The sequence below is a fragment of the Wyeomyia smithii genome, chromosome 3 (genome assembly GCF_029784165.1).
Source record: "Wyeomyia smithii strain HCP4-BCI-WySm-NY-G18 chromosome 3, ASM2978416v1, whole genome shotgun sequence".
NCBI classification, from domain to species: domain Eukaryota; kingdom Metazoa; phylum Arthropoda; class Insecta; order Diptera; family Culicidae; genus Wyeomyia; species Wyeomyia smithii.
Genome location: NC_073696.1, coordinates 196,863,386 through 196,877,774, shown reverse-complemented (window position 1 = coordinate 196,877,774; position 14,389 = coordinate 196,863,386). Strand labels below are relative to the sequence as shown.

Here is a 14,389-nt window from a genome sequence, read left to right as displayed (position 1 = left end):
TTTGAGTGACGAGAAACTTCCAGCACCCGACAGCTTCCATGAACGTAAACTTTTATTAACGAAAAACGGTTAGATTCACGGCTCATCACTTAATTCATATACAGTTTTCTACATAAAATAAATCATTCAGTCCAATGAAACCCCATGTAATTTTGGGTATTCGTTTTTTTTTCTAATGATATATTTATGGGGAATATCTTATAAAATGTCACGCTGCGATCATGCTTTACAATGTTATATTTTCCAATCCTTTTGACTAAGCGAACACTACTTGGAATCTTAAACTCTCTGCTACGAAAAATGATAACATTTTGTTTGATTATTGAACCATACTAGTTTTTTTGTTATGATATATTTTCCAGTCGGCAGTACACTGGATATTAAACTATCGAGCCAAATTCCAAACATTGATGCCATACTGAACAATCGGGAAAACCTTTTCAGATCTATCAATGCAAGGGGCTCAACCGATTGATACGAAAAGGATTTGGCTGATCATGTAGGTATGCTATAGCGTTCGTTATGTTCGGCAAAATGTATGGCATTGGTCGCTGTTTGGAATTCGCTTGGGGCTTGTTATGTTGTGCTGTTTTTTTTGGAACTACTTCCAAATATCGTGGATGGAACAGTGAGATGCACTTATTTATAGCTGCGATTTTCTGGATATGCTGCGCTACTGAATCATTTTTCTATACTCCAGGCTGCACGACAGTTCTCTATTATCATAAAATATAGACGATTTCTTGTTGGATTAAGTAGTAGAATCAGCAACAAAGGGTCCTCAAAAAGTTCTGAAATAGTGTAACGGTTATCAATTTTTCTACGAAAAATACAAGACATAATTTATGTTCCTTACTCTGCAAATCAAAGATGAACTGAAATAACAGATGTTACTATTTGACTTTAAAGCAAATCAAAAACAAATTTTTTTTTTCGAAAAATACTGAAAACATTGCCCAAAAAAACTATGATGTTGTACTAGTATTTTCAAGGGGTACGAGCTTCCCTAAAAAACTGAAGCATTCTGAACTACGTCAAGGCTCTTCGAAAACCTCTTTCTGAAAAATAAAAAACGTGAAAAACTGCTTACGAGAAAACACCTATAAAAAGTTAAAAAAAACTATTCTGACAAAGTTTGAAAAAATACTAAAACCTATCTTCAAAGGAGTAACATAGTGTCCAATAATAAAGTGAGATTTTGAATTTTATTGTCACTCACACTTGAGTTTTTTAAGATGGATAAAACTTCTCTAAGGCGCTTGCACATTTCGCAGTTGCTCCTCCGTGGTGGATTTGAGCTTGTGAAGTTGTGCAAGGCATCAGTGTCAGATGGCTAATTTGAGATTAATTTACCATCTACAATGTACAATAATTCAGTAGCTTCCGCCTTGTATATATCGATAATGGTTCCGGCCACGTCCTAACGGTCGATTAGAGAAGGGAAAAAGAATGTTTTACAATCGTTGTTGCCAGAGACCGATTTTACCACTGCCCCTCTAACGACTATTACGCAGAGGAGGGTTAGTTTATCACCGTGGTAACAAACGGATTTTCACACTTTTACTTTTTCCTCTACATGCCAAGTATCGGCAATTATAACTGCCTTTGTGACTTTTTCTCCGAAAATTTTTCGTGAGGGAAAGGTCAAATAGAGTCGTGGGAAGCCCGAGAATGAACCCACGCGTAAAAATCTCTTTGACATCGAACGGTCTGATTCTACTAAGATTCTAACTCATGATCTGCATGTCAAAGAGAATTACCTTGAGTTAAAACTGAATTTAAAACATATAAAAAAACGAGTCCGAACTAACCCAAGCAGAATTCAAATGATTCGTTTTGCGCTCGTTTTTAAGTTTTGTTTAATTTCTGCTTCTTTGCCGTTTCTGTGGTTTTGATGTTTATTAATTTTTGTTGAGCTTCCTGTAGCAGATCAAATTTGAATTGTTCCCAAAGGCATTCATAATTTCTATTTTTTAAACTGCCTTTCATGAGGCTATAGTTTCGCTGGATTTTTACTCAATACTTGACTTGCTACCGGTATCATTTTTAATTTTTTTGGTACAAATTTCCGTATTTTTCCTTTTCGTGTTTCATGTTTCATGTTTCACCACTCTCTTCTTGTCCAGCGCGTTGCGCGTAACAATTTCCGCACTAAATATTGAGCGTTTTTTTTTTTGGTGTGAGAAACAGGTCACACCAGTTTACTATCTCTCTGTAGAGATATTTCAGATTCAACCGCGGTGTTTCTTTTTTGCAAGCTACTCAGATACACACGATTCGAAGTTCTCTTCGAGTAAGTGCGTTGCTTTACCCACCAGTGTGAGAGATGTTGTTTTCATAGTGAACACACGCTACAGTGATTCTCCGAAGAGAACTGAGAAGCCTGAGTAGAAGGGTTGTATCCAAGACCCGACCGCGTTGGACTACGGCATTTTTATATTCCATCAAAACAAATAGTAGACGGAATTGTTACGCTAGTATTTCCTGCAATTTTATCTTACTGTGCATTTTCAAATGATGATACGTTAAAGCGATATAAACCATAATTTATATTAACCGTAGACCTACGTCGGGGTCCTTTTCGACCCAATCTTTTTGTTTTGCGAATTGATATTTCCAGAACTGATTATGATATTCGACTGAAATTTCTTTACATTGTTGCTTGAACATTAAGGCATCGAAAAAACCCCTCTTCAGATGTTTTTCGCTAGATGGCAATAGTCATTTTTGATTTTGGGACTTTTCGGTTAGACTGGATCGTTTCGACCCGTTATGTTGTAATGCGATTTTCATGGATATGATATTCAATAGTTCATTGTGATTTTGTTGTGTACACTCGTAGAATTATTATTAACACTATTCCGAACAAAGAAAAAAAAATAATCGTTTGAAATGTTGAGTCGGTAGTAATAACGAATATGTTCCCGAAATTGTCATTAAAAATGAACAATCTGTGAAGTTTCACGAAGAAGACGATTCAAATAATATGTGTTTCCCATATTTCATCAATTTCCCCTTGGGTTACCATACAAATTTCAAATGGGTAGAAAACGACCCACCAACGTATATATTAATCGTTTTTTTAACATAGGTCTACGATTAAATGAATGGATGAAACTCTTTTATATAAGCGTCTTCACTTCATACATATCGAATCAGAAAGATGTTTGTTAGTAGGTTTACTGCCAAGACAAGCATATTTAATTTAGCGATTTCGGTTTAATTTTTATTTCTCACAATCAGCACACAGCGAAACTATTTGAAATTGGAGACCAGAATGATTCAAGCGGAAATTTTCAGAATGAAAATTGATTGACATTGAATGGATAACACTCATGCAAGGTTAGCTACAGCCCAGCCTATAACTTTTCAAAAATTACGATCATAACAATAACATAAAAAAAACGATTCTTTACGCAGCTGTTAGCGCTTCAAGATTTTGGTGAGTGACAGAAAAATATATTTACTTCTTCAATCTTCGCACTCAAGTGAACAAGATATAACGGTCATTAAAACACGATACTGGCATACCCACAGCTATTAGCAAGGAGGCGCAACGCGACAGATCCAGACAAAATAATTAATATCCGGACATTTTCAGCGATGCTGTACAGTGCATCGGTTCGTCCGTCTGTTCTCGAACGTTGCGGCGGAATGATTCGTCTGCTCAGCCTTGCGGCACTAAAATTCGCTGCTGCTCTGCCTGCGTGTCGAGCAAGTTTCCAGTAAGAGTCAACCGTTCTCTTGCTGTAGTGCTGTAGAAAACTAAATTGCTGCAAGCTGAAGCTTTTATACGTGACTACTGAAAGTAAAGTTTACGGTTGGCGTAGCGTGAGCACTAGAGCCAGTAAAACAACAATAACAACCAAAAATCGTTTACAAAGTCAGATCGGTTGTATTCAGTGACAGCTCTGTTGAGAAAGAAAGGTAGTGATTGGTTACCCGGTACAATTTAGACAATCCATGTTATTTACCATTTTTTTCAATAATTTATCTCATTCAATTGGTGGTTTTTGTTACAAAAACTCAACCGAAAAAGAATTTCTGACAGCTAGGTGCACCTATATTCATCTTTTTTCTCTCATTTGTCCAATTCACCATAAATTTCCACAAATTTTCAAAACTAAATCTATTTGCTTCTCGATTTTGTCAAGTGGTTGAAAGTTTTCCGTTGAAAATATGGTAAAATTTGACGATAAATTGATCAAAATGGCGTGATGAGATGAATATAAGTACTGATATGAATATAGGAGCGATTACCCTATAAGCAACTGAAATTTAAATGAGGAAATATTTTATATGACGTTTAATATTTAAAAATTTTATTGTATGGGAAAAAATACGGAAATTGTGCCTTGATTGGTTTTGTCGTTTTAAAAATGGTAGTTCCGATAATAATGACTGTTCACGTGAAGCAAAGCCAAAACCCTTCGAAGACGCTTGGAGGAGCTGCTTGATAGGAATTCATGTTGGACGCAGGAACAGCTTACTTCGGTATTCGAAGTTACCCATCCAGTAATTTCCAAGCGATTGCATGTTTTGGGAGGTACGAAAAATGATTCTATTGCATGACAACGCTCGGCATCATAGTGCCAAAGTCGTTGAAACATGCATGGAAAAGCTCAAATGGGAAGTCCTATCTCACCCGTCATACTCCCCAGATATTGTACCACCTGATTACTAGTTGTTCTGTTCGATGGAACAACTTATGGCTGTTCTGCTCATAAGTTGAAATCGAAAAATGGCTTCAGAATAACCTCAAAAGACTATTCAATCATTGCCAGTAAGTTAGGACAAAGTAAACGGCAATGAAAACACACACGAAAAAACAACGAGAACTTAGTTGCTTGTTTCTTGCGGTCATGGCAATATTATTCATACTTTAGTTTTTGACGCAGAATTATGTTTCACGGTAACATTATAGAGATACAAAACAATGCCACATATCTTTCAGTACTCGTTTTTTTAAAACCGGGATAATCTCAAAGACCCGGAAACCGATCCTAGATGCCTGGCTAAAATGCCCGAGTTGATTGTCGGTCACTGATCATCATCCAGCGTTGCAAAGCGAAAGAGCAGCAAAATCATTCTCCTCCTTTCTTGTTGAGAACGAGACATATGCTACGCTTCTCAAGTCTTTTGCACACACGCTTTCGAGATACTCCTTCTTCTTCATGCATTCACTCTGAGTAGCAGCAAGCACGCACCGACACACAAAAACTGTTTTGTATTGCTTCTCAGCGACTGTAAAGAGTACGCGAGTTCCTGCTAGCGAGTAGGAGTACTCGACTAAAATTGCTCGACTAGGAGGAGTGCTTGAAAAACTGAGCATTCTTCATCTACCCGGTTTTGCTTCGTGCGCCGACAGCCGAATGTGGGGGAAGAATCTGTGTAGGGTGTAGGGTATCGGACTGCTTTGGTAAGTTTTTTATAGCAGTCTAATGCAAAACCAGCCGAAGCAAACCGCTATCGAAAGAGTTCGTTACCTTATTTGAAATATTTTTTTGTCCTTCCGCAACTATCGTAATGCATCTTGAAACAATTGTACTCGGCTGGTTGTGCTTGCGAGAAGGGGACTACACGCGAGTAAAAGAGTAGGCGCGCGTGTGTACATATGATCTCGGTAGCGATTGCGAGCAAGGAAGACAGCGAGAAAGAAAGAGAAATAGCGTGAATGGAGAATTCTCCAGTGTGTGATATCGGCAGTTACCTTACTTGAGGGGTTGCATGCTGTTTATTAGTGAGACTAACAACACCACCGCCGACCACGTTAGTGGCCTGGGATCGAATCCCAACGCCGACATAAGTGTCGATGGTTGTGGGGTGGCGTGATCCGCTCACAACCAATCTAACTGGTCTAGATTTGGTCCTAGCCGACACCCGGAGATTTTCTGAGGCGAAAAATTTCTAGGAACACGACTTCCATCGCATGAGGGAGTAAAGCCGTTGGCGCCTGTCCGTTAATCAACGGGTCGCCTCCCCGAGCGTCGGTGATTGGCACAACAACAGTGGCGGAACTAGACCGACGGAAAATAAGCGAAATTAAAAAAAAACTTACTGGCATCATCTCCATTCTGTAAATATATCTGATATAAAGATAAAGATGATGCCTAGCGACCGAAAATCAGCTTCAGGCGCCATTTTAAAGTTCAAGATGTTGACTTCCGGTTCTTCGAAAACAGCATTGAATGTTTAAATACCACCTGATACTGGTATTTCCGTAATCGAGATGATGCCCAGAGGCCGTAAATAAACAACAGATGCTATTTTGACATCCACGGTTGCAATCACCCAATATGGATATGGAATCAGAGTGATGTCATGATTTTATACACTTCTTCAACTTTTTGATTTTTGTCTTTGTTCTTATTTATTATGTTTTCAGTATGATTGCAGGTGATTGAATCGCTGTTTCTTCTTAATTTTCTCATTAATCTTTACTTCATAGTTCTTTTCTTTTTATCTATTTTTCGGCATATTTTTACCTTGTTTTGAATCTGTATTATTATTTCTTCATTCGCTACAATCTTTATTCATTTATTTCACAGAGATTTTTTTAAAATTTTATGGATTCTGTTGTATTATTCTGTGTTGTTTTTTTTTATTTCGTTACTTTCAATTCACTCCAGTGTGCTTTTATAGCTGTCATGACTTTTTTGCCTTTTCGGTTTTTATTGTGTCTCCAGTGTTCCTCATTAAATCGCTTATTCTGATCCATATAATGCAAAATAGCATGATTATTCATACCTTGTCTGCTCTCAGCCCATTAGGCTATTGTTTTCTCTTTTTCTTATTTCGATTTGCTTTGTTTTCGGTCTGCTTCTAGGTTCATTTTTTATACTACAGATTTTATTCGAATATGATGCAACACTTTTTTTTGTGTATAACTTTTAATTGCATTGGTAAACGTTGATGAAATTCTGGGAAACACTAGTTTAGAGCATAATGTTCACATATATAAAATTTCATGAAAACCTGAAGATCTGAAGAAGTGCTTCGTCGAAAGATTATAAGCGCGGCCCCAGAGGTAGATCGTGAAACAGTTGGAAAGCTCCCGTTCGACCATGTCGAGTGGATTAAAATCGCTTAAACAGCCTAGAAAGTCAAAGCTTCCGTCTTGTTCGTCCAGCTAACAAAGAAACAGGCCGGATTTCACGTATTCAGGGTAAGAAAGGCACTGAACTATTGAGCCGATAAACATAACACGGTGGGCAAATATCGCGTCAGCAAGCTGCACCGTGAAAGGTTGTTGCAACCGAAAAGCATTGTAATAGACTACGAGACGTACATTAAGGCGGACGCCAAGAAGATCTCCGGCCTTCATTTTCAAAATAGCGGGTTAGCTCAGGGAGTGGGGTTGAATTCAACCGAACCCACTAAAACCCTTTCCAGTCTCCAGCCATCATCTTCCAAAAACGACGGTTAAGTATTACGTCGAAAAGTAACTTTTGTGCTCAATGCACCCTTTTTGCCTTTCTCCTAGAAAGGTATAGCAATCACTTGCCGAATGGCATATATCACTCGACTCAGATCGACGAGCTGAGCATTTTCTGTATGTGTGTGTGGGTGTGTGTGTATGTGTGTGTGTGTGTGTGTGTGTGTGTGTGTGTGTGTGTATGTGCAGATTTTTATTCTCACTCACTTTTCTCAGAGATGGCTGGATCGATTTTCATGAAATTAATTGCAAATGAAAGGTCTTGTTGCCCCATAAGACCCTATTGAATTTTATTGTAATCGGATTTTTAGTTTAGGGGTTATGTTTCAAAATGTGAAAATCATGAAACATCAATATCTCAGAAACCACACAACCGATTTGAACAAAATTGATCTCAAAAGAACGGGCTACTTAGAAAACCCTCAAGTTTTGAATTTCATAAAGATTGAACTTGTGGTTCAAAAGTTATGAAAAGAAACGTGTTCTGAAGACTGTTTAATCTCACTCATGTTTCTCAGAGATGGCTGTACCGATTTTCATAAAATCAGTGTCAAATGGAAGGTCTAATTGCCAAATAAGACCCTATTGATTTGTTTTGCAATCGGACTATTACTTTGCCTGTTATGTTTAAAAATGTGAAATCCAGCTATGCAAAGGAACATATTCCGAAGACTACTTGGACTCACTCACTTTTCTCAGAGATGGCCGACCCGATTTCCACAAAATTAGTGTCAAATGAATGGTCTAGCTGCCTCATAACACCGTATTGAATTTTACTGTAATCGAACTGTAACTTCATTTGTAACGTGCGTGAAAATCACGAAACTTCATTATCTCAGAAACTACACAACCGATTTGATTATTATTATCAGATGAGCGGGCTAGTTAAGGGTTAACTGATGAATTATGATTGAACACGTGGTTTCAAAGTTTGGCTGCCCCACACGTTCCCATTTCATTTGATTATAATCGAACTTAAGCAACCGTTATGCATTAAATTGTTAATAAAACAACGAAAGTCTATTATCTCAAAGATTACATGACTTGTTTGAACATAACTAGTGTCATACGAACGAGTCATCTTTCAATCTTACAAATAACAAACTTCATAACAATTTGATATGTGGCTCAAAAGTTATGGAAAGAAGAGAAATTCAAAGACTATTTAAAACTATTCCTGCTTTGATCGATATATGTGGCCTCAACATAATTTAAATGTGGTGTCGTACTATTTGAACGTTCCAAGTTCATTGATTCCTTGCGGTTTGTTTGAAGTCTGCAAATGCACGACGAATCGGTCATAGGATATGATCAAAGTCAAATAACAAATCGTTTTAAATGATTGGTTTTATCGAAATGACAACATCCTCGTCTTTTGGCTTCTGTACATCGCCTTAATTCTGAATGTATTCATATTGGGTGGTATTCTGTCATTATCAGCAGACTTTCTGGCATCAATCTGACACCGGAAATACCCATATTGGGAGGTATTATTGGTTGTTTTCCAGAAACTATAAGTGGTCGTCTTCAAATTCAAAATAGTGTCCAGGGTCAATGTTTGGTTTCTATGCATCATCACGTTTACGGAAATATCCATATTGAGTATTATTCGGTCATTTCCGACTGTTGCCTATAAGTTGCCATTTAGCATTTCAAAATGGTGTCTGACGTCAATTGTTAACTCCTTGCATCATTCTGGTTCCATAGATACTCATATTGGATAGTATTTTTTTATTTTAGGCTGTTTTTCACAAACAGGTAGTCGCCATCTTGGATTTCAAAATGGTATTTAGGATACTGGTTAAATAAAAACTCATATTGGGTGATATTTGGTCACTTTGGACTGTTTTTCAGAAGCCGAAAGTCGTCATTTTGGACTTTAAATTTGCCTGTGAAATCAATTTCTGTCATCTGGGCGTAATTCTGGTTCCGAAAACATTCATATTGAATGGTAGTTGGTCATTTCCGGCTGTTTGCCAGACACCTGAAGTCACCATCTTAAAATTCAAGATTGTTTTTTTTTCTTCACAAATGAAATTCAAGATTGTGTCTGTGAACAATTTTCAGCTTCTGTGCATCTGGTTTCAGAAATACTAATATTTAATAGGAATCGTTCATTTCAGGCTGCTTTCCAGAAACCGGAAGTTGCCATCTTACAATCCAAAATGTTGTCTGAAGTCGATTTGTGGCTCCAGTGCACCATTACGGTTCCGGAAATACCCATATTGGGTGGTATTTGGTCATTTGCCGCTGTTTTTCTGACACCGGAAGTCGCCATTTTGGATTTAATAATGGCATTTGGAGACAATTTCTGGATTTTGAACGGCATACTGGTTAAAGAAAAACTCATTGGGTGGTATTTGGTCATTTTCAGCTGTTTTCAGAAACCGGAAGTCGCCATCTTAGAATTTAAAATGCTATCTGTGGTCGATTTTAGCTGCTGTGTATTATTCTAGATCCGGATATTATTATATTGGGTGGAAATCGGCCATTTTCGGCTGTTTCCCAGAAACCGGAAGTTGCCATCTTACAATCCAAAATGTTGTCTGAGGTCGATTAAGGAACATATTTGTTACCACAAAAAACATTCACCTGCCAATATAGTTCCATTTAGTTGATTAGTTCGCGAGATGTGCAGAAATTTGTGAAGAAACATGTACTTCCAGAAGATGGAGGGGCGTCAAACCATTATGGACATATTTGTTACCTCTAAAAACATTCTCATACCAAATTTGGTTGTATTTTATTGATTGGTTCTTGAGCTGTGCGAAATTTGTGTTTCATTTTCATGGGATCCCTCCCTTATAGAAGAGGGAGTCGGGTTTCAAACCATTATGTACATATTTGTTACCACTAAACACATTTACCTGCCAAATTTTGTTTCATTTGGTTGATTAGTTCTCGAGATGTGCACAAATTTGTGTTTCATCCAACTATTATGGACATATTAGTTACCCCTCAAAACATCCACATGCCAAATTCGGTTTCATTTGCTTGGTTTGTTCTTGAGTTGTGCAGAAATTTATGTTTCATTTGTATGGGACCCCTCCCTTCCAGAAGAGGGAGGGGTCTTTAACTATCATAGGAACCTTTATCGGCACCAAAAATCCCTACATACAAATTTTTACGTCGATCGGTTCGATAGTTTTCGGGCCTATATGGATCAGACAGACAGACAGACTTGACTGCATTTTTATATGTAAAGATTACAACATCAATATTTTAGAACCTAAAGAGTGAATATACATTTGTTGGTTTGAAGCGTTCATGTAAATCTATTTTTACAAATAAAAAATTGAATGAGAAAGGCTGGGTCTGACCGCTAGGTGGATTAATTTAGGTTTTATTAATATACCTCACACGTTGTAAATGTAGGACTATTTGAGAGGCGGTTGCACAGACCGCACTTCAGATGTCCGGGTCTTCGCACATCTTCCGAACTAAGTTGTCTGGAAAAGCGTCTGGCCTTCTCAATACCAACACCAATAGGTCGCTTGCAGGTACTTTCCAGTTTACCACGATAACAATTAGTACCTAGCGCTTTGGATCACACTGGCCCACCATACCTAAGTATGGATGAAATCACGCTGGCACGAAGCTGAGCTATTCGACATTATTCGAGATAGTGCTGTAAAAGCCGTTGAGGCTCTTTTACAGACACAGCTGACGTTGGTCTTGAACGCTTCTCGTCAACCCTAACCCCCAAAAGTTTCAACGATTGCTTTGATGCAGTCAGACTTATAATAATTCACAACCGTGATCTCCATCTTGTGGTGCACTAACTCCAGTTTCCTGAAGTGGATCCAGTCTCCGATCTAGCGTATCCTATACGCGGCCTTTAACTCAACCTCTGAGATCGCCTCGTCGCAGGGAGCTTTAGCTTCTACCTTCGTCGTACATGACATTCCGCAATACCGGGCCGCGGATGGAACTTTGCGGCACTCCTGCGGTGATTGGGATACACCTCTGATCCATGTTGTAAACTAGTACTCGATTTGGCATATAGTTTTCCAGAATCTTGTACAACGATACTGGTACATTGGTGCTCTTTAGCCCAAGAGCTATGGAGACTCAGACGGTGCTGTTGCACATATCTCACATCGAGCGTGATGATTGCGCAATAACGAATGTCCTTTTCTTCACTGGAGCCTCAGCCATCTTGACAATGAAGAGAATAGCATCCAGAGTGAACCTCCCCTTCGGGAAGCCGAGTTGGTTACTTGCCAGATTGTTTACCAGATTGTTTACACACAGTCTGTTGAGGACAATCCTCTCAAGCTCCTTGCCCGCAGTGTCCAGCAGATAGATAGACCTATATGCCGATGCGTCCCCTGGCGGCTTCCCAGCCTTCGGCAGAAGGACCGCTTTTACCTCCAACGTTCGATCATTAAACCATTAAATCAAAGAGAAGGTTGAAGAAAGCAACTTTTCGAAAATATAGCTTATTTGTGTTTATTAATCCCTTGAGATTTTCAAAATTATTTGACTTCAAATGATTTTTTGGTGATCATTTTTATCTGTCGCATTTTCTTTGAGACCGTATTTAATTGATGACGTCCAACATTCATCAGTTTTTTAGTGAATGGTAACTATTCATGCATTGTATAGTCAGTTTCTTGATACTTTAGATGGATTTCGCGCCGTCTGTAGCATCCTCTCAGAAGTCGATGGAACTTTACTAAACCAAGCATCGTTGCATTTTCTTTCCGAAACCTCATTTGGACTAACACATCAAAAGATTTTTCTTGTCAGTGTTGTTTATGAATTCATTTTCATTGAATTCTGACACGGTTCTCTCAGACAAAAACATGTAATCTGAAATATTGAGAAAAAATTCGAAAGAATCTCGTATATAGAGGATGGTGGACTCGTCAACATTTTAATTTTTATCACTTTCAAAACAATAGTGTACACCAAGAAACTATAGGTTTCGTACCCCTTCAAATTAAATAAATCCACTAGCCCACTATCATATGCTTTTGAGTGGCAATTTTAAAGCGAAAATATATATCGAGAGAAACTAATTGAAAATAAAAATGTTAAATGAACAGCACTAACATTCCACCATATTTGTATATTGTCAGATAGAGCTCAGTCCACATGTGCAATAAACCATCTTTTTGCGATTTTAATCCAACCAGTGCACCTCACTGTATGCATCCATCCTAAAAATTATCTACTGTATGGCCTTACTATCTCCCTAACCTCAATGCTACCTTTTTGAACTAACGGATGACGGCTTCTAGGAAGCGTAATACTATCACCTGGTTTTTGATACGTTAGTTTCCTTCCCTGCCATCGGCTGATCCCTTTCAAGCGCACCGCTCCGAACAACGTGTAAAGAACAATCTTTGCAGCACAACAGCAACAATAACAACGGCGGCCAGTTTCGGTCCACTATAAGCTTTGGCGGCGACAATCTGCTAGACGTTTTCATGCAAAAAACATGTTCGAAGCTATCAGGTTTCATAGCCAACATTCTAATGTCCAGAAACAAATCAAAATCAAGTCTGAAACCTTTTCAACGGATCTGCTATGATACTGCGTTGCAATATAATATTTGCAATCAATAGTTTTGTGGTTGTTGTTTTTTTTATAAGTTAACAGGCTTTCGTGTAAAGTGGGCGTGATTTGGAGGGACGCAAGAGTTTGAGCGGATTTTTGAAAGAGCGTGTAAATCATTCACTATAAAGTTTGAATTTTGGACCTGGATATTCAAACCCCATCTAGAGAGACGTCAGCAATGAACTAGCTAAATCTTCCTGTGCTTCTAGCTTATCCTTCCTGCTTAGTTCCTGTAAATCCTGCTGAATTTGATCGAATAGGCTAATCTTGGGGTTCTCCGCGGTATCCTCGCGGGAACTGGCGGGACCTGGACAAGTGTCAATTTCGTGTTCGTCTTCTTCATTGGAGGAAGTCAGTGGTTTGACTTCGCTGACATTCGTTGCATGTTGCATTTTGGTTGCGACGGCCGTTGGTTTCTTGGCTTGGTCCGTGCTCGGGTAGTGGTAATGATGGGACTGAACATGCGTCCCGGTTAGGTTAGTTAACGGGATTCGGTACACTCGCAACGGTTTGCTTGTATTTCCATTCGCAGGTGAAGGGTCGCCTTCACTTTGTTGCGATTTGTTTAGATTTAATGTTGGCTGTCGAATGAATGATTTGCGAGTTGGAGATCCAGGGGAACTTCCTTTAACGATTGTGCTGTTTTGCGGTGAGTTAGGAGGTACTGAAGCTTCACCGAAGTGCTTGCAGAGATTCTTCGTGTTAGGTTGTGGTTGTGCGCCAAAATGTTTCGCCAGGTCTTTGCTGCAGGTTGTGGTAGGTATGGAGAACGAAGTACCTGCTTCGCCATAAGAATTGCTTTTAGATATTGTCCTCTTTAGATCGTCTACAGCAAGAGTACCATCTTTGGATTTTTCCGTATCAGGTTTTGAGCCTTGAAGAGATTTGGCTCTCTGTATATGAGGAGTTGCCAGCACGGAACTTTTACTATCTGATGATACGCTATCTTGACCTTCGCCGCCTTGAGCCCCGTTATTATCTTCATCGGAACTGAGGCGGCTCCTTCCCGGACTAGTTGAGCTGTCCTCGTTCTGTGCTACTTTACACTCCTCAATTCGTGGCTTTATCATTTCGTGGTCTTCACTATCTGGACCACGAAGTTTGGCACCTTTAGGGATGAATTCCGGAGCTGTTGTTACAAAATAGATGTCTTTCTTAGCGCTTATCAACTGCAGTTCCGCCATCATAACCGTGTGCACTAAGTTGCCATTCACCAGCAGTCGAATTTCCATCGAATCCGGCGTGAACGCTATAATGTAAGGAAAAGCACACACCACAGATGTTGGAGGCGTGTTAAACTGGAAATCGAACTCAGTGTTGTTCGTATTTTCATCCGAAAGTTTCTGGAAATGGCAAGTATCTGTGAAAGAAACATTATTAGTTTACTTT

The 14,389-nt window shown here is 38.8% G+C and overlaps 1 protein-coding gene across 3 annotated transcripts in view; it reads right to left on the bottom strand.

Moving 5' to 3' along the window:
* Positions 1-17: 17 nt before the first annotated feature.
* Positions 18-14,389, bottom strand: part of LOC129726806 (GTPase-activating Rap/Ran-GAP domain-like protein 3) — a 193,146-nt gene continuing 178,774 nt past the window's right edge. For all 3 annotated transcript variants that reach the window (XM_055683926.1, XM_055683925.1, XM_055683927.1), the window contains exon 14: positions 18-14,360. In XM_055683926.1, the coding sequence (XP_055539901.1) occupies positions 13,162-14,360 (1,199 nt within the window). In that variant the 3' untranslated portion in view covers positions 18-13,161. The remainder of the gene's footprint in view (positions 14,361-14,389) is intronic.